At 42.6% G+C, this 27,180-nt stretch overlaps 1 protein-coding gene across 1 annotated transcript; it reads right to left on the reverse strand.

Annotated features, from left to right (window-relative positions):
* Positions 1-5,404: 5,404 nt before the first annotated feature.
* Positions 5,405-7,188, reverse strand: LOC308570766 (vomeronasal type-2 receptor 26-like; the record flags this gene model as incomplete). The annotated part of the gene is made up of 2 exons (XM_081165681.1): positions 5,405-6,306; positions 7,101-7,188. 2 exons carry the CDS (start codon positions 7,186-7,188, stop codon positions 5,405-5,407), a joined length of 990 nt encoding a protein of 329 aa, XP_081021807.1.
* Between the last annotated feature and the right edge of the window lie 19,992 nt (positions 7,189-27,180).

Genomic DNA, 27,180 nt, shown 5'->3' on the forward strand with positions numbered 1-27,180 from the left:
ATGAACCATATGAAATCTGGAAAAAGCAAAAGCCAGACATTTCCAAGTGGAAAAAAGATGATATTCCAAAAAAATTGTATATAAACACACACACGCGTGCGCGCGCGCACACACACACACACACTCATTATATATCCCAGATGTACCAAATTCCATAGAAAAACAGATATAATTTTGCTTTTGGTTTCTGTAGATATTTATTGTTATTATTATGGCATCATCACAGCTTTATACTTGTACGCATTGATTGTCTCCAAGAAGAGAGAAGCATTGATCATTGCTCATGTTAATATATTAAGTGGATGATTCAACAAAACTCCAAAGTGGAGGTGGATCATGTACTTTTGCTCTGTAACCTTTATAGTGGTTGAAGAGAGAGGTTGATTCTCTATCTACCAGGAACTCTCTCAGGAAGATTTCCTGGGAAATCCTGAAGAGCTCCATAAGATTATGTATGCTATTGTTCTCTGAGCACAATAAACCACATTATTAAAAAAAATCAGTAAAATGCAAAACAATGTACCAGGCACTAGTTAAAACAATGAAATCCAACAATGAGGTAGCACAATGCTGACACCACTATGTATATAACTCTCTGAAATCACAGGTGACAAATGCCAGAACAATAGCAAGAAAACAGTGTGTTCCATTAGCATACTTTGGGAAAGGACTATCTTGATTTTTAAGGGAAGGAACATTTTTTAGTTAAAGAGTCCTGAGTTTTCATACCTTTGAAGCCATTGTCAATGTCATATATTGAGTAGCTCACAGGAAGCCAGTGCAGTGCTTTCAAGATTGATATATAGGAACCCATCTAGGTGCTTCCGTTACAAACCTGGCATCTTTGCAGCAATCTTCTACTACATGTATTAAACACAAATTGCCCTTCTCACACACATTGTTGGATATGCATATTACGGACCTTTTACTTTGTCTATTTCCCCACTCCATATTTATGAATCAGTAGATTCCTAATGCAAGGGAAGCATGAAATCTGTTTTTAAAAATCCATATTCTACCTGAGGAATCTTGAAAAGACCTAAGACGTTTGCCATGCACCAGGAGGTATCAGAGCTGAGTCCCCCAATGACTCCTATGACATTTTTCTGGATGCCACACCTGTAGTTGGGAACAAAGTGACGTGATTTAAAGAGCAGGTCCAGAGTGTTTCGGTAGGTCATCTTTGAATCATAATAGCTATCATAGATGTGGAAGCCGAGAGAGACATTGGGCAACATGCTGGGATTCTCGTTGATCTCCTCAACAGCAAAGACCAAGGCCAGGATTTGCTGGTACAACTTTGTCACCACCCTGCAGATGAAGTTCGAGTGGGAAAATTAATCATAATCTAGATATGAGAGACTCACCTGCCTGCCATTATAAAGAAAGGACAAAGTCAGCAAAGTTTATTTACTTATTGGGCAGTCTCATAATACTGGGTCATTAAAAATGTTGTTGTACATTTCTTCGATATCTTCAGCATCCCATGTTTGTTTTCACCAGCTTGAAAATTTGGGTATCATCAACAAAGTTGAGTACAACACTTTTGGCTATATGTTTCTCATAGGTTTTTAGGCCATCTCTTTTCTCTTTCTCCTACTCTCTTTTCTGTCTGTCTTTACAGATAAGTTTTTTTGTTTTTTTGTTTTTTAAAAAAGCTTAATGTTATTGACATTATGCACACAGCCTAAGTGCACAGAGATTTCTGATAAAATCTTCTCACTGATTAAGAAAAAAATAAAGTTCTAACGCTATATTTATTATTTTATTTTCAGTCACATACAGCATATAAGGAACAGATAAAATAATGCTAATTACTGGTTACTTACAGTGGGGCATCAATGAAGTTCTCGAAAGGGTGTTTCTTGAAGGATAATTTGGGGTCTATGTAATAGATATGAGATGCCATTGCACCAATGACCAGGTCACCTGGCTCAGCGGCGTAGCGTGGGTTATCAGCACCCGGGGCAAGGCAAGTAATTTGCGCCCCCTAACCCGGGGCAAGGCAAGTAATTTGCGCCCCCTATCACCTAACCATGGTCATTAATACGCCAAGACGCGCGTCTTTGGGCGTCGCGGCGCAGCCTTCTCGGTCTCCCTCCCCGGCCCGGCTAGTCCCGACGCGGCTTCTTTCTGGCGCGGGGAGGGGGCTTCTTTCTGGTGTGGGGAGGGGGCGGCTCTGGGGCCAGTGCATCGGCAGGCCTCCGGCGCGGGTGGGGGGGCCCCGTCGGGGCGGGTGGGCGGTCTTGGCGCGCAGGCACTAGAGCGCCGCCGATGGCGCGTTTGGCGGGCTGCGCGCGTCCAGACAGCGACCCGAGCCTGGGCGGCGTGGCGCTTGGTGCCGGAGCCTCCGCCCGCAGTGCCCCGTCGGGAGACCCGGCCGGAAGGAGCCTCGAGCCGGCTGTCGGACGCGGTTGAAGCAGCCAGGGCGGCATGGCAGGCGGCGGCGGCTCCTCAGCGACTCCACGCGGCCAGCCCAGCGCGCTGGCCGAGCCCCGCAGGCGAACGCTGCCCGTCGGTGAGGAGGGGCTGCCTGGCGCGCCCTCCGTGGCCCTGACGCGCGGGGACCGCGGCGAGCGCTGAGAGCCGCTGCCAGCTACAGCCTGCGCCCGAGGCTCTTCTGCGACTCCGGAGGCAGCGAGCGCGCCCCCCCAGAAGTTGCGCCCGGTGCGGCTGGCACCCCCCACGCTACGCCACTGACCTGGCTCATACCACTCGTGTGGAACATGAACAGGATTATTAGTTGCGCATTGAGCACTTTGTACTTGGGACACTATGTTGGGGAGCAGGAGAAGAAGCAGAAGCAACATCCTGATGTCAAATACCCTTGTGTGCATGGACTCCCTTGCTTGTCTCTATGGTATTATTCCTCTCTTCCACCAGATCTTAGCAAGACAAATTAGGTGGCAGCTGATTCTGTCAACTTGGAACTGTAAGGGACATGTATCCACCTTATTGTCACAAACAGAATGCCTTGGATGGCAAACAAGATAAAGTGATTTGATATGAAAAAGGGAAACTGATAACTGATAAGTAAGCCTAGCAGTCTATGGAGCACTGAGGAGCTTATGATCAGTTCAGGGTTACTTGTTGATTCTTATTTCCCACTGTGGCATTTGGACGTTCAGTCAGGTGGATTGATCATTGTAATTTGAGTAATGATAGGGGAGAGAATCACTTGTGCAGTGTTTTTGGATTCTGTGGTGCATCAGCAGTAGGAGAACTGCCAAAATATTATTATTATTTTCTTTTATTTTTTTTTCTTGATTTACCAATATTGTTCCAATAGCGACCTCATTTTAAGAATACCAATTTTATTTAATTAATGCATTTATGGATGCCCATTATTCAAATGTCAAATTATATAATTTAATTGGCCCCCTTTGAATGCTAGATTTGATAGCTTCATTCTTCCACATTATTTCTGCATTTCACTATGTTACTAATTTCCATTCCATTCCATGCATATATAATAATCCCTTATATAACAGCTACAGTCTTGTGATTTCTATTTGTGTTGGTATATTGGGTAATTTATAAAGTTTCAAGTGAGGAACTCTAAGTGTAATCCTTATACTTTCCTGCGTATGACAATTTCCCCCCACGATGTTTTCCCATCCATATATGGTGCTGTATCCTTCATTCCTACAGCTGTTGATGGTTCCCATCATGGCCTGGGAGAAGCGGTTATCCCACAGTTTCTAAAAGTCACTGCATCACTTTATCCTCTGATTTGGCTTCCAGAAAAAAAGAGTGTTCACCAGTGTTCACCAGAATGGTTAAATCCAGACTGCAAATAGCTAATCCAAAAACTTCTAATCCTGCAGCTGGTAGAAAGGAAGCTGGGTCTCCCAATGTAATTATATTTGTCACATCAAAAAATCATAGGCAAGGAATGAACCTACAAGGTCATCTAGTTCAGTCCTTGCTATGGTAGGATATCTAGAGTTGAGCTGGCCCCATCCTTTCCTCGCTTCCTCACTTGTAGTTCTATAATTCATTTAATGTGTCAACATGAATACAAGTTATTAGTTTTTCAGTTGTTGTATAAGGGATTATTATTTTGACCAGAATGCAATAGAAATTAAGATGATTCTGGAATGCAGAGATAAAGAAATTCATCAAACCATCACTTCTAGCATGGTGGTGGTGGGGGACACCTAAATTATATGATTTGGTATTTGATTGATTAGTATTAGTATTATAATTTGGTATAGTTTTAATGAGGGTATTTTTGGAAGGTAAATGATAATTAATAAAAATTATTATAAAAGAAAATAACATAAATAGGCTTTAGAATCACCTTTAGAAAAAACACACCTGTATTCTCTGAAGCCATTGGGCTTACTTGAGATATTCAACCTTTCCATCTAGTTAGAAATGTAATTCAGAAAACTAAAAGGCTTGTCCTATTAGTGTTAGTAATATCCAATGTGTTTTCCTCCAGATATTGTTGCATATCTCTGCTCCTTTTCTTTCTTAAAACTATTTAAAAAACAAGAGGAAAATGGCTGTTTTAAACTTCTCCTTCTTCTATTCCTCAGCTGCATTGTGGGTGAGAGATAAAGAATGTAGAGCCCTCAACAATTTCACAATGTATTTTGTTTCTGGTACCCTCTGTTGCCTTCAACATGAATTTGCAGATTAAATTATGTAATTGATAAGAGACTTTTTATTAACAATCAGGCATCCATATATTTACAAAATCCATCAAATGAATTTAACCATTTCTAAATGAAAAGGCTGACAGTTTTGCTATTAGGATTCCATTTGCTGTAAAGGTACAGTAATACATATCGGGGTGTATATAGTGTTAGGGAAGGGTAGTAACTCTAGTGGGGAACAAGTCATGCCTCTTCTGGGGTAGTTTGCCTTCCTCTGATCCCCACCCTGCACTCAACTCTCACCTGTGGCTCCTAGAAGCTGTCAGCATTCAACAGCAGCCACACCCCACCCCAGAAAATACAACTGGCTGCCTAAACCAGGTGAGGGCAGCCAATGGGCCTCGAATCCTCAGTGAGTTGGGGAATTTCTCTGCATACAAAGACAGGATCAGACTGAGTGAGTGGATGAGAGCAATAGCAGGTCCAATGCTCAAAAAGATGCCTATTCCAGGTGCTGTAGAGGGAAATGAGGGGCAGATGGGTCTTGTAAATCTAGGAAGGGAGCCCACCTAGGAGAAGGAAACTTTGAACCTAAATCTCCACTGCATTAAAGCATTATTCACTTGTGAAAAAAGGCTTTGGGAGTAGAACCTGAGGAAAAATCTGTACCCATTGCCTTTCAGACATTTTTGGCAAACAAAAAAGTTGAGAAGCAAACTCTACACATATCCAGAATAGTGATACCAGCCAGCAAGTCCATGTATTCTCAGACCCAACAGAGCCACAAATTCCACTGTCATTTATACCTTTCTCTGTGTTAGCTGCTCTTTGTTGTTCAGGTCAGGCCTCACCACAATTATGTAGCATTTAGGGGTGAAAATGCAAGCCAGTAACCCAGCACCGGAAGCAAAGACGGAGAAGATCTCCACAGCCACCATGTATTTTCCTCTGGTGCTCAGGTAGGTTGGAATGAAGGAGAGCCAAACACTGCAGAAGACCAGCATGCTGAAGGTGATGAACTTGGCTTCATTGAAAGTGTCAGGCAACTTCCTGGCTAGGAAGGCCACCGTGAAGCTGATAGTGGCCAGGAAGCCCATGTAACCCAAAACACAATAGAACATGGAGACTGACCCTTCATTACAAAGAAATATGATTTCTTCAGTCATTGAGTGCATGTCCACATCTGGGAATGGGGGAGAGGTTGCCAGCCAGAGGACACAGATTCCTACTTGAACAATGGAGCAGGAAAAAACAATGGAATAAGCCAGTTCTTTGCCTACCCATTTCCTCATATTGGATCCTGGTTTGGTAGCCATGAATGCCAAAACCACCAGTATGGTTTTGGCTAAGATGCTGGAGAGGGCCACAGAGAAGACAATGCCAAAAGCAGTTTGTCGGAGAAGGCAAGTCACCATATTAGGTTTTCCGATAAACAGCAAAGAAGAGAGGAAACACAAGAGGAGGGTGATAAGGAGACCATAGGTGAGGCTTCTGTTGTTGGCTTTGACTATGGCTGTATCGCGATGCTTAATGAAGATGCCAAGCACCAGAATTGTGATGAGAGAGAATAAAAGTGCAAAAAAAGTTGAAACAATGGCCAAGTTTTCATCAAAGGCTAGGAAGTTTGGAATCTTAGGAATGCATAGATGCTGGCCGCTGTTTGGATATTGATCTGCTGGGCAACTGACACATGTTTCTATGTCTGAAAACAAACGGTGCATGACAATTTGAAGCAATCAAAACTATTCTTAAGAATTTCCTAATCAGTAATCCATCTAGCATAGTGATTTCTACCTAAAAAGGTTTAAGAACTTCAAACCCAAATTCTTTTAACCTAGTGGCATCAAAAGTAAACCTAATGAATCCAATTTGGAATCTTCTACTTGGAGGATATCTTCTCTTACAGCCCCCCTCCTTTGTCTTAGAACCACATAAACTGTACAGCAAATTAAGAAATTACAGCTGAAATCTTAGGAGCCTAGAAAGGCAAGTTTAATGAGACTTTCACCCTCTTGTCAAACAACCTAATTCTTAGAGGGGAAAACACCACTTGTATTCCACCCTAAGTTTGTAGAGGTTGGAGGTATAATATATAATAATAAAAAAATATTCAAGATGTTTTAAAGATAAAAATATATTGATGTTATCTATAAACTATTAGAACAGGACCTCCATTAATTTAAGCCTCCTATCCTCAACAAAATTGCCAAGAGCCCAGAGCTTTTGTAATATCTGAAGATGTCATCTCCCACCTTTCTCATCTGAGATCATTCCTTCTGGACATGGATCACAATCATAGCAGCAAAACTTCTTTCCCTCCTTTTTCTTCTTCCCATAACCAGGAAGACAGTGGGCATTACATATAGAGAGGGGTGGCACCTATCCAAAGAGACAGGAAGAGTTTAATATTGTTTTGGGGAATTATCCAGCATCAGGTGCATTAACAGTTGCTGTTCTCAGTATCATACAAACTTAAGAAGATTTCAGTATTCATACCTGGACCATCCAATCTTACAGCTGTGTTAAAATTTGGTGTGATTTCACCCTGGCTTTGCCTTTTGATGGAGTCACCACCTAACGGCATTTGCTTCAAGGAGTTCACATGGTGTTCTTTTGTGGTGGCTCAAGGAATTAAAGGTAAGCCATTATAGTGGTTCTGCTTCTATCTGCAGGGTCATTACAAGAAACTAGCACTAGGAAATCATTGAATGACCTTTGGATTGTGGTGCCCTGTTAGACCCCATTCTGTCTCCTATAGTATTTATCATCTATAGGAAATCCTTTGGAACAACATCCTAGGATCTAGCACATGGTGTCATCTGTATGCTGATGATGTGAAGTTCTACCTTTCCATTCCATTTGAATGAGAGGAGGTGGTGAAGGTGCTGGTTTGGTGTCTGGAGGCAGTGATGGAAGGGATGGGGAGAGAGAAATGCTTTGGGTGGGTGGCGCCTATGCCACACCTGTTCTGGGAGGGGTTGCATTCCCTTTCAAGCAAGAGGTCTGGGAGCACTCCCACCTACTCACCTGCTACAACTGGTCCTAGATGCATGCACTCTGAACTTAGCTTCATGCAAACTAAAATTTCATGATGTTCATTCTCAACCCAAGTAGTGATACAGCTAGCGTAGTCTTCAATCTAGTGCCATTAACTGGAGAATAATAATAATAATAATAATAATAATAATAATAATAATTATTATTATTTATTATTTATACCCCGCCCATCTGGCTGGGTTTCCCCAGCCACTCTGGGTGGCTTCCAACTGAATATTAAAAACAGTACAGCTTCAAACATTAAAAACTTCCCTAAAGAGGGCTGCCTTCAGATGCCTTTAAAAAGTAAAATAGTTGTTTATTGCTTTCACATCTGCTGGGAGGGCGTTCCACAGGGCAGGCGCCACTACCGAAAAGGCCCTCTGCCTGGTTCCCTGTAACCTTGCTTCTCGCAATGAGGGAACCGCCAGAAGGCCCTCGGTGCTGGATCTCAGTGTCCGGGCTGAACGATGGGGGTGGAGACGCTCCTTCAGGTATACTGGACCGAGGCCATTTAGGGCTTTAAAGGTCAGCACCAACACTTTGAATTGTGCTCGGAAACGTACTGGGAGCCAATGCAGATCTCTCAGAACGGGTGTTATGTGGTCCTGGCGGCCACTCCCAGTCACCAGTCTGGCTGCCGCATTATGGATTAATTGCAGTTTCCGGGTCACCTTCAAAGGTAGCCCCACGTAGAGCGCGTTGCAGTAGTGCAAGCGGGAGATAACTAGAGCATGCACCACTCTGGCAAGACAGTCCGCGGGCAGGTAGGGTCTTAGCCTGCGTACCAGGTGGAGCTGGTAGACAGCTGCCCTGGACACAGAATTAACCTGTGCCTCCATGGACAGCTGTGAGTCCAAAATGACTCCCAGGCTGCGCACCTGTTCCTTCAGGGGCACAGTTACCCCATTCAGGACCAGGGAATCCACCACACCCACCCGCCCCCTGTCCCCCAAAAACAGTACTTCTGTCTTGTCAGGATTCAACCTCAATCTGTTAGCCACCATCCATCCTCAAACAGCCTCCAGGCACTCACACAGGACCTTCACCGCCTTCACTGGTTCTGATTTAAAGGAGAGGTAGAGCTGGGTGTCATCTGCATACTGATGAACACCCAGCCCAAACCCCCTGATGATCTCTCCCAGCGGCTTCATATAGATATTAAAAAGCATGGGGGAGAGGACGGAACCCTGAGGCACCCCACAAGTGAGAGCCCAGGGGTCTGAACACTCATCCCCCCCCACCACTTTCTGGACACGGCCCAGGAGAAAGGAGCGGAACCACCGTATAACAGTGCCCCCAGCTCCCAGCTCCTCTAGACGGTCCAGAAGGATGTTATGGTCGATGGTATCAAAGGCCGCTGAGAGATCCAGCAGAACTAGGAAACAGCTCTCACCTTTGTCCCTAGCTCGCCGGAGATCATCAACCAGTGCGACCAAGGCAGTTTCAGTCCCATGGTGAGGCCTGAATCCCGATTGGAAGGGATCCAAATGGTCCACATCCTCCAGGCGTGCTTGGAGTTGTCTGGCAACCACCCGCTCAATCACCTTGCTCAAGAATGGTAAATTTGAGACTGGGCGATAGTTGGCCAAATTGGCTGGCTCTAAAGATGTTTTTTTTAAAAAGTGGTTTAATGACCGCCTCTTTCAGCGGGTCTGGGAAGGCTCCCTCACAGAGGGAAGCATTCACCACCCCGCAGAGCCCATCGCCCAGCCCTTCCCGGCTCGCTTTTATCAGCCAGGATGGGCAAGGATCAAGGAGACAGGTGGTCGGTTTCACTTGTCCAAGCAGCCTGTCCACATCCTCGGAGGTAACAGATTGGAATTGATCCCATGTAACAGGACTAGACAAAACTCTAGCACTCTCCCACCCTGGCCCTGCTCCCACGGTGGAGTCTACCTCCTTCTGAATCTGAGCGACTTTATCTGCAAAAAACTTTGCAAAAGCATTGCAGGAGATCTTGGGGTCCCTACCAGGCCCCAGTGGTGCAGGTGGTTCTGATAGATTGCGAACCACCTGAAAAAGTCTCCTGCTGCTGTTTTCTGCAGATGCAATGGAGGCGGTGAAGAAGGCCCTCTTCGCCGTCGCCATTGCCACTTGGTAGGCTCGACATTGAGCTCTAACCCGTGTCCGGTCTGATTCAGAATGAGTTTTCCGCCACCGGCGCTCTAGCCGTCTCAACGATTGTTTCATCACCCTCAGCTCCGGGGAAAACCACGGGGCTGTCCGGGCTCCATGCAATCAGAGAGGGCGCTTCGGAGCCAGACAGTCAATAGCCCTGGTTAACTCCGCATTCCAGCGGGCCACCAGGGAATCAGCTGAAAGGCCATCAACGTGGGATAAAACATCCCCTACCACTCTCTGGAAGCCAATTGGATCCATTAAGTGGCAGGGGCGGACCATCCGAATCGGTCCCACCTCCCTGCAGAGGGGAAGGGTCGTGGAGAAGTCCAGTTGCACCAGGAAGTGATCTGACCATGGCACTTCTTTTGTTTCGCTTTTAGTTAATGTCAGATCACCAACATCCATAGAGGTAAACACCAAGTCTAAGGCATGTCCGCGGCTATGAGTTGGGCCAAACTTATTCAGGGACAGCCCCATGGAGGCCATGCTTTCCACGAAGTCCGGAGCGGCCCCTTGTAAGGTCGTGTCGGCATGGATGTTAAAATCCCCCAGGACAACCAAGCTAGGTGTCTCCAGGAGCATATCCGCCACGACCTGAAGCAGCTCAGACAGGGAATCCTTGGTGCAGCGGGGAGGTCGGTACACCAATAGGAATCCTGTACTGCCCCTATTGCCCAACTTCCAGAACATGCACTCAGAAAATTGGGTCTTTCCAAAAGGACGAATAGTTTCATGGATTTCATAAACAGGAATGGTGGATGATGCTGGACTCTCTGATAGCCATTGTTCCTTCTTAGTGGGAGATGTCTTCTGCACAGGTTCCTCAATTTGGTATTGTGGCTCATTTGTTTTTGTACTGATAGACCTTACAGCATTTCTTAAAGGACAATATTTCTCCTAGATGGCTTATTAGGTAAAGGTAAAGGGACCCGTGACCATTAGGTCCAGTCGTGGCCGACTCCGGGGTTGCGGCACTAATCTCGCTTTATTGGCCGAGGGAGCCGGTGTACAGCTTCCAGGTCATGTGGCCAGCATGACTAAGCCACTTCTGGTGAACCAGAGCAGTGCACAGAAACACTGTTTACCATCCCGCCGGAGCGGTACCTATTTATCTACTTGCACTTTTGACGTGCTTTCAAACTGCTAGGTTGGCAGGAACTGGGACCGAGCAACGGGAGCTCACCCCATTGCGGGGATTCAAACCGCCAACCTTCTGATCGGCAAGTCCTAGGCTCTGTGATTTAACCCACAGTGCCACCCCCGTCCCTGGCTTATTAGCATGGAATAAATAAAAAGGGAATGTCAGTATCCCATGTAATGTAATATTATGTACAAATAAAAGTGCCATTAGCAAAACTGAAGGCCAACATGCACGGCCTCAGAGGCTGAAGGTGGAAACATACAGAAAAGTCACTCTTTCAAATAGAGTATCTGTCAATTAAAGCACTATGAAGCACTTATTTTAAGTCATATTTAATAGTGAATTTCAAAATCAATAATGCATGAATTGCTTTTGTTACAATGCATTTTGTGGATAACCACAAATTTTGGCATTTCACAGATTGTGCCATTATTCCCATACCTGAGTGAAGTCTCTGTGCCATTTCATTCTGTCCTCATTAATGGTGAGCTCTTTGCCCGGAGGGGCCTGAGGATCCAACCTTCCCACTTTGACTCTGATGTATGATCTATTTGGGAAAGTGACCAAGTTGGTAATATCAAAGCCAGCCGCTAACTCTCCATATTCATTTAATGTGATTTCATCCCCAGCACTGTTGTTGAATGAGATTCTCCGCAGGAATGAGTGGAGCTAAGAGGAAGAGAATTAAAAGGTCTATAAAGCATTCCAATAGTCTAATTAAGATTGTTGAATAGCTTTCCAAGATGGAATTAATTCCTTTAGGAGGTAAACACTTCAGTTCACAATGTAGAGCATCCATATTTCAGTTGCACATTCAGGAGGAGGTGGAAATCATGAATCTGTGCCAATTCAGCATTTGACAGACTTCCATAAAGATATTATGAAGGAGAGTTGAGCCCCTAGACCTGCTTGCTTGGGACCTGACTTTGTCATGATCCGTGACAGGGACAGAATTTGAGAAGTCATGTAAGAGAAGCAATGGGAACTCATGTTCTCAAAGATAGGAATGCAAGATGAGAACATCTGACTGAACCTTTCCTTACTTTATAGAGCAGAGCTGAGCATAGTGTCATGGGCTTGCTGGATGCAGAGGAGTGGCAGGAAGCAGCAGCTGGGGAACCCCCAAGGGACACCCCAAGGAAAGGAGGCTCAGAACCAGGGATTGATGGTGGGATGACAAGGAGTGGTCAGTGACAGAAGAGGGAGCAGACTGGGGGGAGGGGTTTTTGGAAACAGAAGAGACAACAGGGTTATATGAGCAGGAAGAGGTTGTGATAGACAGCAATCCAGTCTCCAAGGCAGAAGAGGAGGCTGGAGAGAAGGGGGCAAAGGGGCAGAGAACAGATGGTTGCCAGGCCAGGCTCCAGGCCCCATAGAAAACTGGTGGCAGGCATGCATGCAAGGAAGGACTGGGTACTTGGGGAGGAGGACTGCCAGGATGTCCCTGGGTGGTGACCTCTCCCAATGGGCTTCTCTTCTGCCCTCCTCCCCCATTCTACACCACTGGGTAATTGGAGAAGGTCATAGACACAGAGAGATTTGCGGAGGGATTTGGAGAGGTAACAGAGATTTTCAGAGTGTGGCGGAAGAGGTGGTTGGCAGAGCCTCAGACTGCAGAATAGCTCCGAAACACAAGGCATCATCATTGCCATCATCAACTGCTGAGAAACCAAAAAGTGTAAGGCAATTTCCACACTGGAAAAGAAGTTGGAGGTGCTGGACTTCTTGAAGGATAGGACGTCTGTGAGTGCTGAGGCATGCAAATTTGGCCACAACGAATCCAGTATCCAAGTCATCAAGGTTCATGAGAAGGAGAAACATGGGACTGTGGCAGCACTGACTGCAAATTTGACCAGCCAGGGGGGACAAGGCTTTGGTGAAGCAGAGATGGCATTGAACTTATGGGTGGAAGATATGAACTGGACATTGGTTTCTGAGGATAGCAGCATCGTAAACCAAAATCCTCCGGTCCTCTAAGACCACTCCCAATCATTCACAGATGAGGACCAGCTTGCCAATGGAATTTAAAGCCAGCCCAGGTTTGCTTAACAGCTTTAAGATTTGCTTAAACCTGAAGAATGTCTGAATGACAGGGGAGGCTGCATATGCAGAAAAAGAGGCTTCCAAAATGAACCCTGCACAACAAGCTGAACACAACATCTGACAGTCAGTCAGACCCTCTGGTGCTTTTATCATATGAAGAATCATTCGGTGAGGGAGAAGAAGAGGAAGAGGAGGAAGAGGAAGAGGAAGAGGAAGAGGAAGAGGAAAAGCCACATTTGTCCCTCACTGGTAAGTGAAGCAGTTTTTTAAAAATAGCTTTAAATTGGTTTTCTAGGAGTTACTCTGGCTTCACATGAGTCTGCTTATATGTGTGATGGCCAGGAATGTGAGTTAACTGCCATAGTTATTGCCTGGTTAGATATGAAAGCTTGAGTCATGTAAAGTCAGTTCAGTATCACTATGGGAAATATTCTAATTCCCATCTTTGATATAATAAAATTACTTAAGGTTTATCTTTAATTTCTTAACTTCTATTCTTTTATTTCATTACTGATAATTAAATGCCAACTCACATAATGGATCAATGCAGCGAATGTTTTGTAAGAGAGAACATTACCTGCCAAGGTTCTACATACTGAGGAGAGAGTTTTCCCTTAGCATCTCTCCTTTTGCGGATGACTGCAGCCAAGTGCATTCTATTTAAGGCATGTGCCAAAGCATAGACAGCATTATAGATACTGTAGCTGTGGCCAGTCATGCTCATTTCAAAAAATGGCGCAGGGAGACTCTCCAGCATCTCCTCTCCAGTACACGTGGTTGGTGAGAGAGTGGCATTTGAAAGTGAACAACTGAATGCATCTTCCCAGAAATCTTGGATAAAACCATCTGCGTCTGTCCAATAAGGATGTACATTCTCAAGAAAGTCTTGAAATTTGTGAATCTCCTTGGAGTGAATCGCAAAGGAGATAGCACCATGGAACATTCGTATATTAATAGTAATTTTTTGAAGGCTATATAATATGAAATCAAGTTGGGCTGTTGTAATCCATACTTTTCCTTCATGTGACTTCTTATAAGGAAGTAGTAACTGAGTTATCTCCATTGTCTTTATAGCACTTGCTAACCATATAATAAATCTACCTTCTCCATATACAAGAACTGCATTGGCTTTGCTGGTTGTGAAAGGTGTAAATGAAAACCATGCATTCAGCGTTCCTACTATGTTACCGTTATAATGCACATTGGGTTTAACTTTTTCTGTGAATGCTGAACAGAGTCCATTATTGAACAGCATTGGTTCTATTGTCTGTAAGAAACGTTCTCCAGCTTCATTACCTGGAGTGATCAGCCCAACCCATTTCCATCCAAAATGCAGAAGTAACTGGATTATTCCCTTGTACTGGTGATCTTCATTGGGGACCATGCGGTAAAAGGAAGGGAACTCGGTTCCATCCTTTATGGCTGGTTCAAATGAGCCAAATGAAATCTGGAAAAGGAAAAAGCCAAACATTTCCAAGTGTAATAAAAAACTAATGGTATTCCAACTACTTTGAATATAAATATAAATCCTATATATCCCAAATATATGAAGCTTAGGGACAGCACCAACCTCAATTTACTGTTCCTTTGCTCTGTAACCTTTACAGTGGTTGTAGAGATTGGCTGATTCTCCATCTGCTAAAAACTCTCCTGGGAAGATCTCCATAAGATTATATATGTTATTATTCTCTGACCACAAGAAACCACATTATTTAAAATATCAGTAAAATACAGAATCATAGACTGGTTGCAAAGATTGAAACAACTAATATGAAAACTAACTATACAGCAGAACAACATAATATTGCCACTACCATATAACTTTCCAGAATGTCAAATGTCTGAACAATAACAAGAAAACCGTGTTTTTAATTAACTTCTGAAAGTGAGCAATGCTAAATAAAACCATACTTCCCCAGGAAAGGAATTTCATAAGTTTGAAGGGAAGGAAAATTCTTAGTTACTGCGTCCTGAGTTATTTATGCATTTGTAAGGTAGTGTCAACAGCATAAATTGATACGGGTAGCTCAGATACATGCAGTGCAGTCCTTTCTGTGTTTTTTTTTATAAAATTTTTATTGGTTTTACAAAATTTTATAGAACAAACAAACACTTAAAAAGACAAACATACACGTATAATTTCATATCATATTTTCATAAACCTCTTTTCTGGGACTTCCCCATACCCCCCCTTTCTGCATCCCAATGTCCATAATTTTATAGCAACTCCCAATTGTTACTTTCCAACCTCTGTCCTCTTAGTCATCTCTATATTCTGACCTTATATCACTGTATCCCTTTGTTCCTGAAAACCACAACACTCTAACATTCATTAAGTTTATAATAGTCCTTAAGATAACTTTTGAATTTTCTCCATTCTTCTTCCGCCGTCTCTTTTCCTTGGTCACGGATTCTGCCTGTCATCTCGGCCAATGTCATATAGTCCATCACTTTCATCTGCCATTCTTCCAGAGTGGGTAGATCTTGTGTCTTCCAATACTTTGCGATAAGTATTCTTGCTGCTGTTGTAGCGTACATAAAAAAGTTCTATCCCTCTTTGACACCAATTGGCCGACAATGCCCAAGAGAAAGGCCTCTGGTTTTTTAGAAAAAGTACATTTAAGTACCTTTTTCATTTCATTATAGATCATTTCCCAGAAAGCCTTAATCTTCGGGCATGTCCACCAAAGGTGGTAGAAGGTACCTTCAGTTTCTTTACATTTCCAACATTTGTTATCGGGCAAATGATAAATTTTTGCCAGCTTGACTGGGGTCATGTACCACCTATAGACCATTTTCATAATGTTTTCCTTTAAGGCATTACATGCCGTGAATTTAATACCGGTGTTCCATAACCATTCCCAGTCAGCTGACATAATGTTATGACCAACATCCTGTGCCCACTTAATCATAGCCGATTTGACTGTTTCGTCCTGTGTATTCCATTTCAGCAACAAGTTATACATTCTGGATAAATTCTTAGTATTGGGTTCTAACAATTCAGTCTCTAGTTTTGATTTTTCCATCTGAAAGCCAATTTTCCTGTCTTGTTTGAAAAACTCCATTATTTGATGGTATTGAAACCAATTTTGTACTTTATGTTTCAATTTCTCATGACTTTGTAATTTCAACTTATCTCCATCCTGTTCCAAAATTTCCCAATACTTCGGCCATCCGACCTCCATATTGAGTTTCTTCACTGCCTTGGCCTCCACTGGTGACACCCATCTAGGGGTTTTGTTTTCCAACAGATTGCAGTGCAGTCCTTTCTGGACTGATTCAATACGAACCATTGAGGTGCCTCATTTATGAACCTAGCACCTGACAGCAATCTTCTATTACATCTATTAGACACAAATTGCCCACATTGTTGGATATGCATATTAAGCCCCGACCCCAATTATATCCACATTTTGCAGTCCCCTTTTACTATTTCCATTTTACCATATTTATGAATCAATAGGTTCCTGCTGCATGGAAACGAGAAGAGTGAATTATGGAACGAAATACCCATTTTTCAAAATCCATATTCTACCTGTGGAATCTTGAAAAGACCTAAGACGTTTGCCATGCACCTGGAGAAGAAGAAGAAGAAGAGTTTGGATTTGATATCCCGCCTTTCACTCCCCTTCAGGAGTCTCAAAGCGGCTAACATTCTCCTTTCCCTTCCTCCCCCACAACAAACACTCTGTGAGGTGAGTGGGGCTGAGAGACTTCACAGAAGTGTGACTGGCCCAAGGTCACCCAGCAGTTGCATGTGGAGGAGCGGAGACACGAACCCGGTTCCCCAGATCAGAGTCAAGTCCCCCAATGGCTCCTATGACATTTTTCTGGATGCCACACCTGTAGTTGGGAACAAAGTGATTTGCATTAAAGATCAGGTCCAGAATTGTTCGGTAGGCCATCTTTGAATCATAATAGCTATCATAGATGTGGAATCCCAGAGAGACATTGGGCAACATCCTGGGATTCTTGTTGATCTCATCAACAGCAAAGACCAAAGCAAGGATGTGCTGGTAGAACTTTGTCATCACCCTGCAAATGAAATGAGTTAATGTTTAATGAGAAAATTAAACAGTGCATATTATCTAGATATAGGAGAAATTCACCCACCTGCTTATAAAGGGCACAGCCAGCAAAATTTATTTATTTATTTAGACATCCTTTATCTAATACTGTGTCAATAAAAATATATTAAAGTGTTTTCTACAGCTGCTGCAAACTTCATTGACGTCTTCATCAAACTATCTACTAGGACCACAACATCTTATTGATGATTTCTTACAACCAGTTGAGACCCCATGACCGTAGAAGTGAAGTTAATTTTTTTGCTCATCACTTTGCACTTGCTTACAGTCAATAGCATTTCCCATTATCCTGCCCATGCATTTAGTTTATCATTTTGTTGCTGTTTGCAACCCATGTTTGTTTTCTCCACCCTGGACATTTTGGTATCATCAGCAAAGTTAAGTACCTCACTGCTTGCCCATTTGTTCTTCATATGTTTTTATGCCATCCCTTTTCTCTTGCTCTTACTCTCTTTTCTCTCTGCCTTTATAGACTTAGACAAAAAAGCTTAATGTTCATTGCCATTAAGCTTTTGTGCATAGCCTATGTGCATGGATATTTCTAATAAAATTGTGTGTGTGTGTGTGTGTGTGTGTAGAAAATCCTTCCATTCTTTTTCTTAAAAAAATTCTAAAGCTTTTTTTCTCCAAACCAATCAAAAGTTTTTTTCCAGTCAGCCATGACATATAAAGAATAAATAAAATAATATTAAGTACCATATAAGTACCACTTACTTACAGTGGGGTATTAATGAAGACCTGGGAAGGGTGTTCATTGAAAGAAACTCTGGGTAATATGTAATACATATAAGATACCGTTGCACCAATGACAAGGTCACCAGGTTCATACCACTCATTTGGAACATGAACAGGATTATTTGTGGTGCATTTCACACTTTGTACTTGGGACCCCATGTTGGTGAGAAGCAGAAGTAGAAGCAACATCCTGATGACAAATGTCCTTCTCTGCATAGACACTCCTGTTTCTCTTTACAATATTATTGCTGTCCTCCACTTGATTTGAACAAGAGAGATTGGGTGGTCGTTGACTGTTAATTTGGTATTTTAAGGGACATGTATCCACCTATTGTTAACTTAAACACTGTCACAGCAGAATGCCTTGGATGCCAAATAAGATGCAGTAATTTGATATGAAAGAGGGAAACTGAAAACCGAGAGGTAACAAAGTCCAGCCTCTCTCTCCTCCTTTACCATAGCTGTCTATGAAAAACTGGGGAACTAATAATCATTTCAGACTTGCATGTTGCGTGTTTTCCACTCTGACATCTCAAGCTTCAGCTTGTGGAATTGATTATAGTAATTCTAATAATTACAGGGGAGAAAATCACTTTTGTAGTGCTTTTGGAGTCTATGGCGCATCAGCAGTAGGGGAACTGCCAAAGTAATTATATTTGTGATGTTTCAGAATAATAGGTTAGGATTGTACCTAGAAGGTCATCCAGTTCATACCCTGTCAATGCAGAATACCCACAAGTATTTGCTATTTTTTAAAATCCACTGATAAGCAGGAAACAACACTCTTCATAAAATTTCTCTATCAAGTATTTTTTAGAGTTTCTGAGTGTCAGAAGTACATTGAAGGAAACTAGGGAAGATACCATTAGCAGTTTGGGAGAAAAGCTGATAACCAACTACAGCGAGAAGTAATCCTTGAGCATATATGCCAACAATTTTGAATAATTGTAATACTTCCAATTGGGAGATAGCGATGTGGAAGTACCCATTTGTTTTTACTTTCTTTGTTTTTCCTCCTTTTTATCTTTTTGCATTGTTTTGTTTGTTCTTTCTGTTTCTTTCTTTCTCTCTCCTTGTTTTATTTTTGTATCGTTATCATTCAGATTTGGAAACATTTATAAGAAGCTTTGGAAGTAAGAAAACAACTCACTCTGAAACTTACTTACAGGTGGTACCTAACACCACGAAAACTACGCCCAGGAACCTCACCAAAATGCTGGAGAGGATACACCTCCACAGGCACATACCTCCACATGTGATGGGAATGTCCTAAAATCCAACTCTTCTGGACCTCGATCATACAAGAAACATGCAAAATAACTAAGCAATATTAGAAGTCACTCCAGAACTGGCCCTACTAAACATCTTCCAAGACAATAATGCCCACTCACAACACAAAGAGCTTATAACCCACCTACTCTCAGTAGCCAGAAGCATCATAGCCTGACACTGGAAAGACTTCTCAGGAGTAAGCGTAGATCAATGGTATCAAATAGTATGGGGAACAGCCTTACGGGAAAACCAACCAATAAACTGAAACTGAGAAGGGGACAAACAGAAGATGATGCCTTCACTCCTGTATGGTTAACCTTGATCATATAGCCCAACAAGGCAACAACAAGAACCTGCCAACAGCATATGAATCAGTCTGGCTAACCTGATCCAAACACACACACACACCACTCACACATGAAAATAAATTTCACTATATCCAGTTAAAGACAACCAGCCGCACCCTTAGCCACCCCCAACCTCTTTCACCACCAACGGAATACAAGCGAATAGTAAAGAGAACCCACACAAGTGATGCTGACACAAAACCCCACACATACACTAAGTAGAATCGAAGCATTGCCACCCGACCCCACTCCACTCACCATCCCCCCTTTCTTCCTAATGTAGTCCTAACGTCTCAACAAATGAAACTGATCTGTAGAAAATGTAACTTGAAAAAAGAGACATTGCACATAGATTATTAAACCAATAAATTTTAATAAAAATATATCTTTCTTTTTAAAAAAAATGCTTGGGAGGTGGGGAAGGAAGCAAGAGGGTCCCTGGATAAAAGGCATGGCAGAAAGTGTCTCCCAGGGGGAGAGACTGGGAGAAGAAGTAGGGTCTCAGGGGGGAGATGGGAAGGTCTACTTCTCTGTGTGTGAATAAATGAGTAGATATATATGATATAAATATGATAAAGGGCCCATCTTCTCTCTCTTTCTCTCCTTATTTTTGGGTTTTTTTTCTTTTTATTCACCTTGTTCTGTAGACTAGGTTGATTTTTATTGCATTCCATGTTGAAATTTTTCAATAGGATAGAATTGAAATTATTATGGTCCCAGACCAGAGTCACATACCGTATTAAACAAATCAGAAACACAATAAAATTAAGTTTAAATTAACAATCAATATAACAATAAACAATACAGTTATGACAGCAGTTAAAATATAGTTTAAGTCTTAATCTCTACAATATTATCTATAATTTGCTTCTAAGGCCTTAGTCTTTATAATACACAGCTTGTTCCCTAGGTTTTATGGCAACCGCACAAAATTTGGCCACCTTTAACATGATCTCTGGATCCTTGTCCTCTATCAGAGATTTTAAACATTGAGGTTGGGGCCCACTTGGAATTTTCTGTATAACAGGGGTGATAAAAACTGAGCGTATATCCCTGTAAAATAGCATCGTAGCAGGGCATAAGAGATGGTTTTCACCTCTAATGCGCCGCAGGGGCAAACTCGTTATAAAAATTATACGTATAAGAACTTCCAGATTGGCAAAGCCAAGTGTATGCACTTGTTTGAGTGGTAGTGCACTAAGGCATATGGAAAATAAGAACAGTTTGAACAAGTAAACCTAAAACCGAATGAAAATAGTAAAACACCTCCTGCTAAATAGCATCTAGATGTGTTCACTACTGAGGACAAAGCTTTAAAATGAAGCAATTTCAAATCCAAATAGACCAAGGTCAGCAAGAACTTCCAGCCCTCACAAACTTCATCTTCTTCTGTTCTTGGAGTCTCCTATTCTTACTCCATTTTGTTCTGCATTATCCTTCCAAGACAAACACAAAAATCTCTGAAAAACCCTGGTGACAGCTTTATTTGCATACATTATTTCTTTCCACTTCTTAGCCAATCTTCTTAGCAGAGTAGAACTCTGTTTAGATTCCCATTACCCAAAATCTGAAGTTTCTTTTTTGAAATTTTGTCCTTCCTGTGCAGCTGCTAAAGAGTTTCAAGGGGAAAGTGGTCATTATTCCAAAAGCAAAATCAATGAGAGAGGGTGCCATGCTATTGTATCCACATGTGAATACAGCAGATTTCCATGAGCAAACAAGGGAAGGACCATAGTTTAGTAATATATTCTTTTTATTGAATGAACCCAGTTCACACAGTTGGCAGTCACTTACTAGATCGCTATTCTTTGCCAGTCTTTGGTTCTCATTACATGTGAAACCAGATATCCATATAGGTAGCTAATGTGCAAGATGGGGTTCACAAAAGGTCAGGGAGCTGGCATGGATATGGAGTGAAGTTGGAAACAGGGGTGAAAAGCAATCCAGGGCCCCCCAAACAGTCCAGGCCACACTTGATGAAGCCAGGGACCTCTGGCATGATCTGAGATCCATTCCGAAGCAGTTCAAGAGCTGGCCTAATGTCTAATTAGTGTCAAAAACTCTAATTAAATATACGGGTGGAAGCAGAGTGGGAGGATATGAAGTTGAAACTTCTCCAAACTCAGGATTGGGCAAGGGGTCCAATTCCACAGGGTTCTCTTTTGCAAACAACTTATTTGTGGAGAAACTGCATGTAGTTGAGCACCCTGCAGGATCTCTGCAGGCCTCTGCACCTCAGTTACCACTCAAGCCCATGTGTCCGCTCTCTCTGAAATATATTACCCCCACCTCACCGAACAACCTTTGACCCGAAGGCTTAAAAACAAAACCTCACTATACCAGGGGGATCTTTGTGAGGGGGATAACCAAGAAGTTGGAGACTCGGGGGCCCCGCTAGGGGTGCATTGGAAGATGGCCGGCAATACCATCTCTCCGGCTCACACGAGGAAATTAAGAGGCTGATATGGGAGTATGCAGCCTCCCTTGTTACCCCAGGGAATGGGGGGACACTGTCTTCACCTGTGGTGCCGATAAATCACCCCCGAGTTCGAAAGATGCAGGGGGTGAGGTGTTACGATATTGAAGCAATGCAGCCGCGAGCTGCTGGTAGCTTGAAAACAAAACATAATGGGAATGTTGGGACTGTTCCGTGGGAAACAGAGGGACAGTCAATTCACAGTGCACAGGGCACCGGAATTAGCTCAGAGTGTAATATGAGCTGGACAGGAAGTGTTTGTTCTCTCTCGACTGCTGGAGTTTGAAGAGAGCAGTCATGTTTTCTGTAATGCTGCAAAGACAGAAATAAAGGCGTGTAAATACGTTTCTGTCTATCTCTTTCCCCTGCCCGGGGGGGGGGGCAGGAAAGAGGGGTGTGTTCTTCTCACGCTGAGAAGGATCGTCCTATTGTGACCTCTGCCTGGATCTTGCCGGGAAAGCAGAAAGGGAGGTCAACAGGAGACCAAGCCGGGTGCCTGGGAGAGTTGCCAGTTTCTCCTGATAAAGGCTTGATTTCCGACATGAGGGCACTAGGCGCATAGCCCTTGTGTGGGTTCTCGGCTCTCTCGGACGCTGTCTCTGATAGCGCGCCTGGTTGCAGCAGCTCAAAATAAACAATTAGAGAGCAGCAAATGCACATGTTTCGAGTGAAGAATGGGAGTTGACACTACTATGTGAAGTGACCTCTGTGAAGTCGAGCAGCGGACTGGATTCAACAGGAAAAGGGTCAGTATGTTGGAACGGGACGGAATGGGGGGAGGGGAGGAAACTTTTCTTTTTTTATCTTATGTGATTACCTAACAATCCCCCCCCCAAGAAGAATTGTTGCAACTACTGATTATAAGCGGGATGATTAAGAACTGTGTGGAAATGAATTACTAATCAAAGACATGGTTTGTGGAATATCTGGAAAGGAATGAAAGGCCTTTGGAATGATGCAGTTATAAAAAGAGACTCGCTAGGAAGCAGGCCTGGTTGCAGGATTTACGATCGAGGGGGAGGAGACCATGGCTTTGTTATCATATTGGACTGTGAGCTTGACCTGGCAGAACTCTGTAAGAAGATTGAGGAGAGAGTGACAGGCCTGCGAGGATTAATGGGCAGACTTTAAGAATGTTTTGTACGGAGTGATGAAATGGCGTCTGTCTATTTGAATATGGCTCTTGGAGTAATGGAAAATCTACACAGGACAATAATAACGTTTGTTTTTAACCCGCTTGTGGAGACTATCAGAGGTCACAAAGAAAGGATTATATGATACCAAGAAGATGAGGAAAACAATAAAGAGAAGATTGGACAGAACTGTGAATATTATTTGGACAGAACTGTGAATATTAAAGCAGCAGCAATAGAGATGTTTGGATCCCTTTCTGAGCTCGAAACATGGATACCCCCAACAAAAAATTCAAAATTTGGCTCTGTAATTTGGAATTAATGTGATTTGATTGGTTTGTTAATAAAAATTATATTAAAAAAAGAAAAAGAAGTTGGAGTCTCGAGCAGGTGTTCTTTAAATAAACAATAAAGATTTATTTTTAGAACAAGGTAGTATAATACAAGTGGAGAAACTTAGGTTACTTCAATAAGAATACACTACTTCACTTCAATCCGCTTTATAGTTTGTTTCCTTTCTAAGGTGGTACTTTCCTTCATTTACCCACCCCTTTAACAAATGCAGCTCCTGAGGTACTTTCAGTAATAGTCTTAAGGGCTCACCCCCTTCCTTCACTGGCCCTTAACTATTTCACAATGTTTTTTGTTTCTGGTACCCTGTGTTGTCTTCAAGATGAATTTGCAGATTACACGAAGTAATTGATAAGAGACTTTTTATTAACAATCATTCATACAGTACATGTACAACACTGAACCACTGAAATTAACCATTTCTAAATGAAAAGGCTGAGAGTTTTGCTATTAAGATTCCATTTGCTTTAAATATACATTAATACATGACAGGGGTGTATGGAGTGTTAGGGAGGGGTAGTAACTCTAGCGGGGAACAAGTCGTGCTCCTTCTGGGGTAGTTTGTCTACCTCAGATCCCCACCCTGCACTCAGTTCTCACCTGTCGCTCCTAAACGTTGTCAGCATGCAACAGCAGCCACATTCCACAAAACAGATTCACCTGACTGCCTAAATTAGGTGAGGGCAGCCAATGGGCCTCAAATCTTCAGAGAGTTGGGGAATTTCTCTGCATGCAAAGACAGGATGTAGCAGATGAGAACAAAAGTGGACCCAATGCTTAAAAAGGTGGCTACTGCAGGTGCTGTAGAGGGAAATGAGGGGCAGATGCGACTCATAAACCTAGGAAGGGAGCCCACCTAGGAGAAGAAAACTTTGAACCTAAACCTCCATTGCTTTACAGCATTACTCATTTGTGAAAAAGGCTTTGGGAGTAGAACCTGAGGAAAAATCTGTGCCCATTGCCTTAGGAAAATCTTTGGCAGACAAAAAAGTTAAGAAGCAAACTCTACACTTATCCAGAGCAGGGACCCAGAAAGTGATACCAGCCAGCAAGTCCATGTATTCTCAGACCCAACAGAACCACAAATTCCACTGTCATTTATACCTTTCTTTGGGTTAGCTGCTCTTTGTTGTTCAGGTCTGGCCTCAGCACAATAATGTAGCATTTAGGGGTGAAAATGCAAGCCAGTAACCCAGCACCGGAAGCAAAGATGGAGAAGATCTCCACAGCCACCGTGTATTTTCCTCTGGTGCTCAGGTAGGTTGGAATGAAGGAGAGCCAAACACTGCAGAAGACCAGCATGCTGAAGCTGATGAACTTGGCTTCGTTGAAAGTGTCAGGCAACTTCCTGGCTAGGAAGGCCACAGTGAAGCTGATAGTGGCCAGGAAGCCCATGTAGCCCAAAACACAATAGAACATGGAGACTGACCCTTCATTACAAAGAAATATGATTTCTTCAGGCATTGAGTGCATGTCCACATCTGGGAATGGGGGAGAGGTTGCCAGCCAGAGGACACAGATTCCTACTTGAACAATGGAGCAGGAAAAGACAATGGAATAAGCCAGTTGTTTGCCTACCCATTTCCTCATATTGGATCCTGGTTTGGTAGCCATGAATGCCAAAACCACCAGTATGGTTTTGGCTAAGATGCTGGAGAGGGCCACAGAGAAGACAATGCCAAAAGCAGTTTGTCGGAGAAGGCAAGTCACCATATTAGGTTTTCCGAGAAACAACAAAGAAGAGAGGAAACACAAGAGGAGGGAGATAAGGAGACCATAGGTGATGCTTCGGTTGTTGGCTTTGACTATGGTTGTGTTGCGATGCTTAATGAAGACGCCAAGCACCAAAATTGTGATCAGAGAGAATAGAAGTGCAGAGGAAGATGAAACAATGGCCAAGGTTTCATAAAAGGCTAGGAAGTTTGGAATCTTAGGAATGCATAGATGCTGGCCGCTGTTTGGATACTGATCTGCTGGGCAACTGACACATGTTTCCATGTCTGAAAATACACAAACAAAGCATGACAATTTGAAGTAACCAAAAGTATTCTTAAGAATTTCACATCACTAGTCCATTTAGCATAGTGTTTTCTACGTCAGAATGTATAAGAGTTTCAAGACCAAATGCTTTTGTACTAGGTGTATCAAAAATAAAACTTTTGTATCAATTCTGGAATTTTCTACATAGTTAACGTCTTTTTTTCTTTATTGTCTTCCTGCTTTTTCTTAGAGTCACATAAATAGTACAACAAAATGAGAAATAAATTACATCTGAAATCTTTGGATCTCAGAAAAGCGAGTTTGATAAGATTTTCACCCTATTGTCAAACAACCTCATTCTTAGAGGAGAAAACACCACTTCTATTCCACCCTAATTTTGTAGAAGTTGGAAGTAAAATATATTAGCTTCCACTTAAAAAAGAAATCTTCAAGAAGTTTTAAAGATTAAAATATATTGATGTTATCTATAAACAATGAGAATAACAGATCTGTTAATTTAAGCCTTCTCTCCTGCAGCATTTTAATGTCAACAAAATTCCCAGGAGCCCAGAGGTTCTGCATTATCTTCAGATATCATCTCTAACCTTTCTCATTTGAAATCATTCCTTCTGGACATGGATCACAATCATAGCAGCAAAACTTCTTCCCCTCCTTCTTTTTCTTCCCGTAACCAGGATGGCAGTTGGCATTACATAGAGAAAGCGGTGGCACCTATGCAAAGAGACAGGAAGAGTTTAATATTAAGATATTGTTTTGAGGAATTTTTCAATAATCCCATATCAGGTGATTTAACAGGAATTCACATGGTGTTCCTTTTGTGGTGGCTCAAGGAATTTAAGGTAACCCATTATAGTAGTTCTGCTCCCACCTGCAGGGTCACTACAAGCAAATTATCCCATGACTTTTGGGTTGTGGTGTCCTGTTAGGCCCCATTCTGCCTCCTATGGTATTTATCATCTATATGAAACTCTTAGGAATAATATGATTATTCTTATTCTTATAGGAATAATAAGATCTAGCACATGGCATCTTCTGTATGCTGATGATATGCAGTTCTATATTTCCATTTCATTAGAATGAAAGGAGGTACTGAAGTTATTTGACAGGTGTCTGGAGTGAGTCATAGATGGGATGGGGGCTGAATCCTTATCACAGAGAAGTGCTTTGGGTGGGTGGTTCCTACACCTGCCTTGTTCTGTGAGGGGTTGCATTCCCTTTGAAGCAAGAGATCTGGGAGCACTCCTTGATTCTAACTCATCACTAGAGTCTGAAGTATTTTTTGGTGCTAGGTAGGAGTCCTCCACCCATCTTAGACCTATTCACCAGCTACAACCACTCCTAGGTGTATATATCCTGAACTTGCTTCATACAAAATCAAGAAAAGTATGATGTTCATTCTCAACCCAAATACTGATACAGCCAGCTTAGTATTTAATCTAATGCCACTAACTGGAGAACTGCTTCATGGACTTCATAAACAAGAATGGTGGATGATGCTGGACTCTCTGATAGCCATTGCTCCTTCTTAGTGGGAGATGTCTTCTGCGCATTTTGCTCATTTTGGTATTGTGGCTCATTTGTTTTTGTACTGATAGACCTTACAGCGTTTCTTAAAGGACAGTATTTTCTCCTGGATGGCTTATTTACATGCAATAGATAAAAAGGGAATGTCAGTATCTCATGAAATGTAATACTATGTACAAAGAAAAGTGCCATTAGCAAAATTGAAGGCCAACAAGCATAGCTGCAGAGGCTGAAGGTGCAAACGTACAGGAAAAGTCACTCTTTCAAAAAGAGAATGTCTCCATCATTAAAGCACTATCCATTTA

The sequence above is a fragment of the Podarcis bocagei genome, assembly GCF_964188305.1.
Source record: "Podarcis bocagei genome assembly, chromosome: 13".
NCBI classification, from domain to species: domain Eukaryota; kingdom Metazoa; phylum Chordata; class Lepidosauria; order Squamata; family Lacertidae; genus Podarcis; species Podarcis bocagei.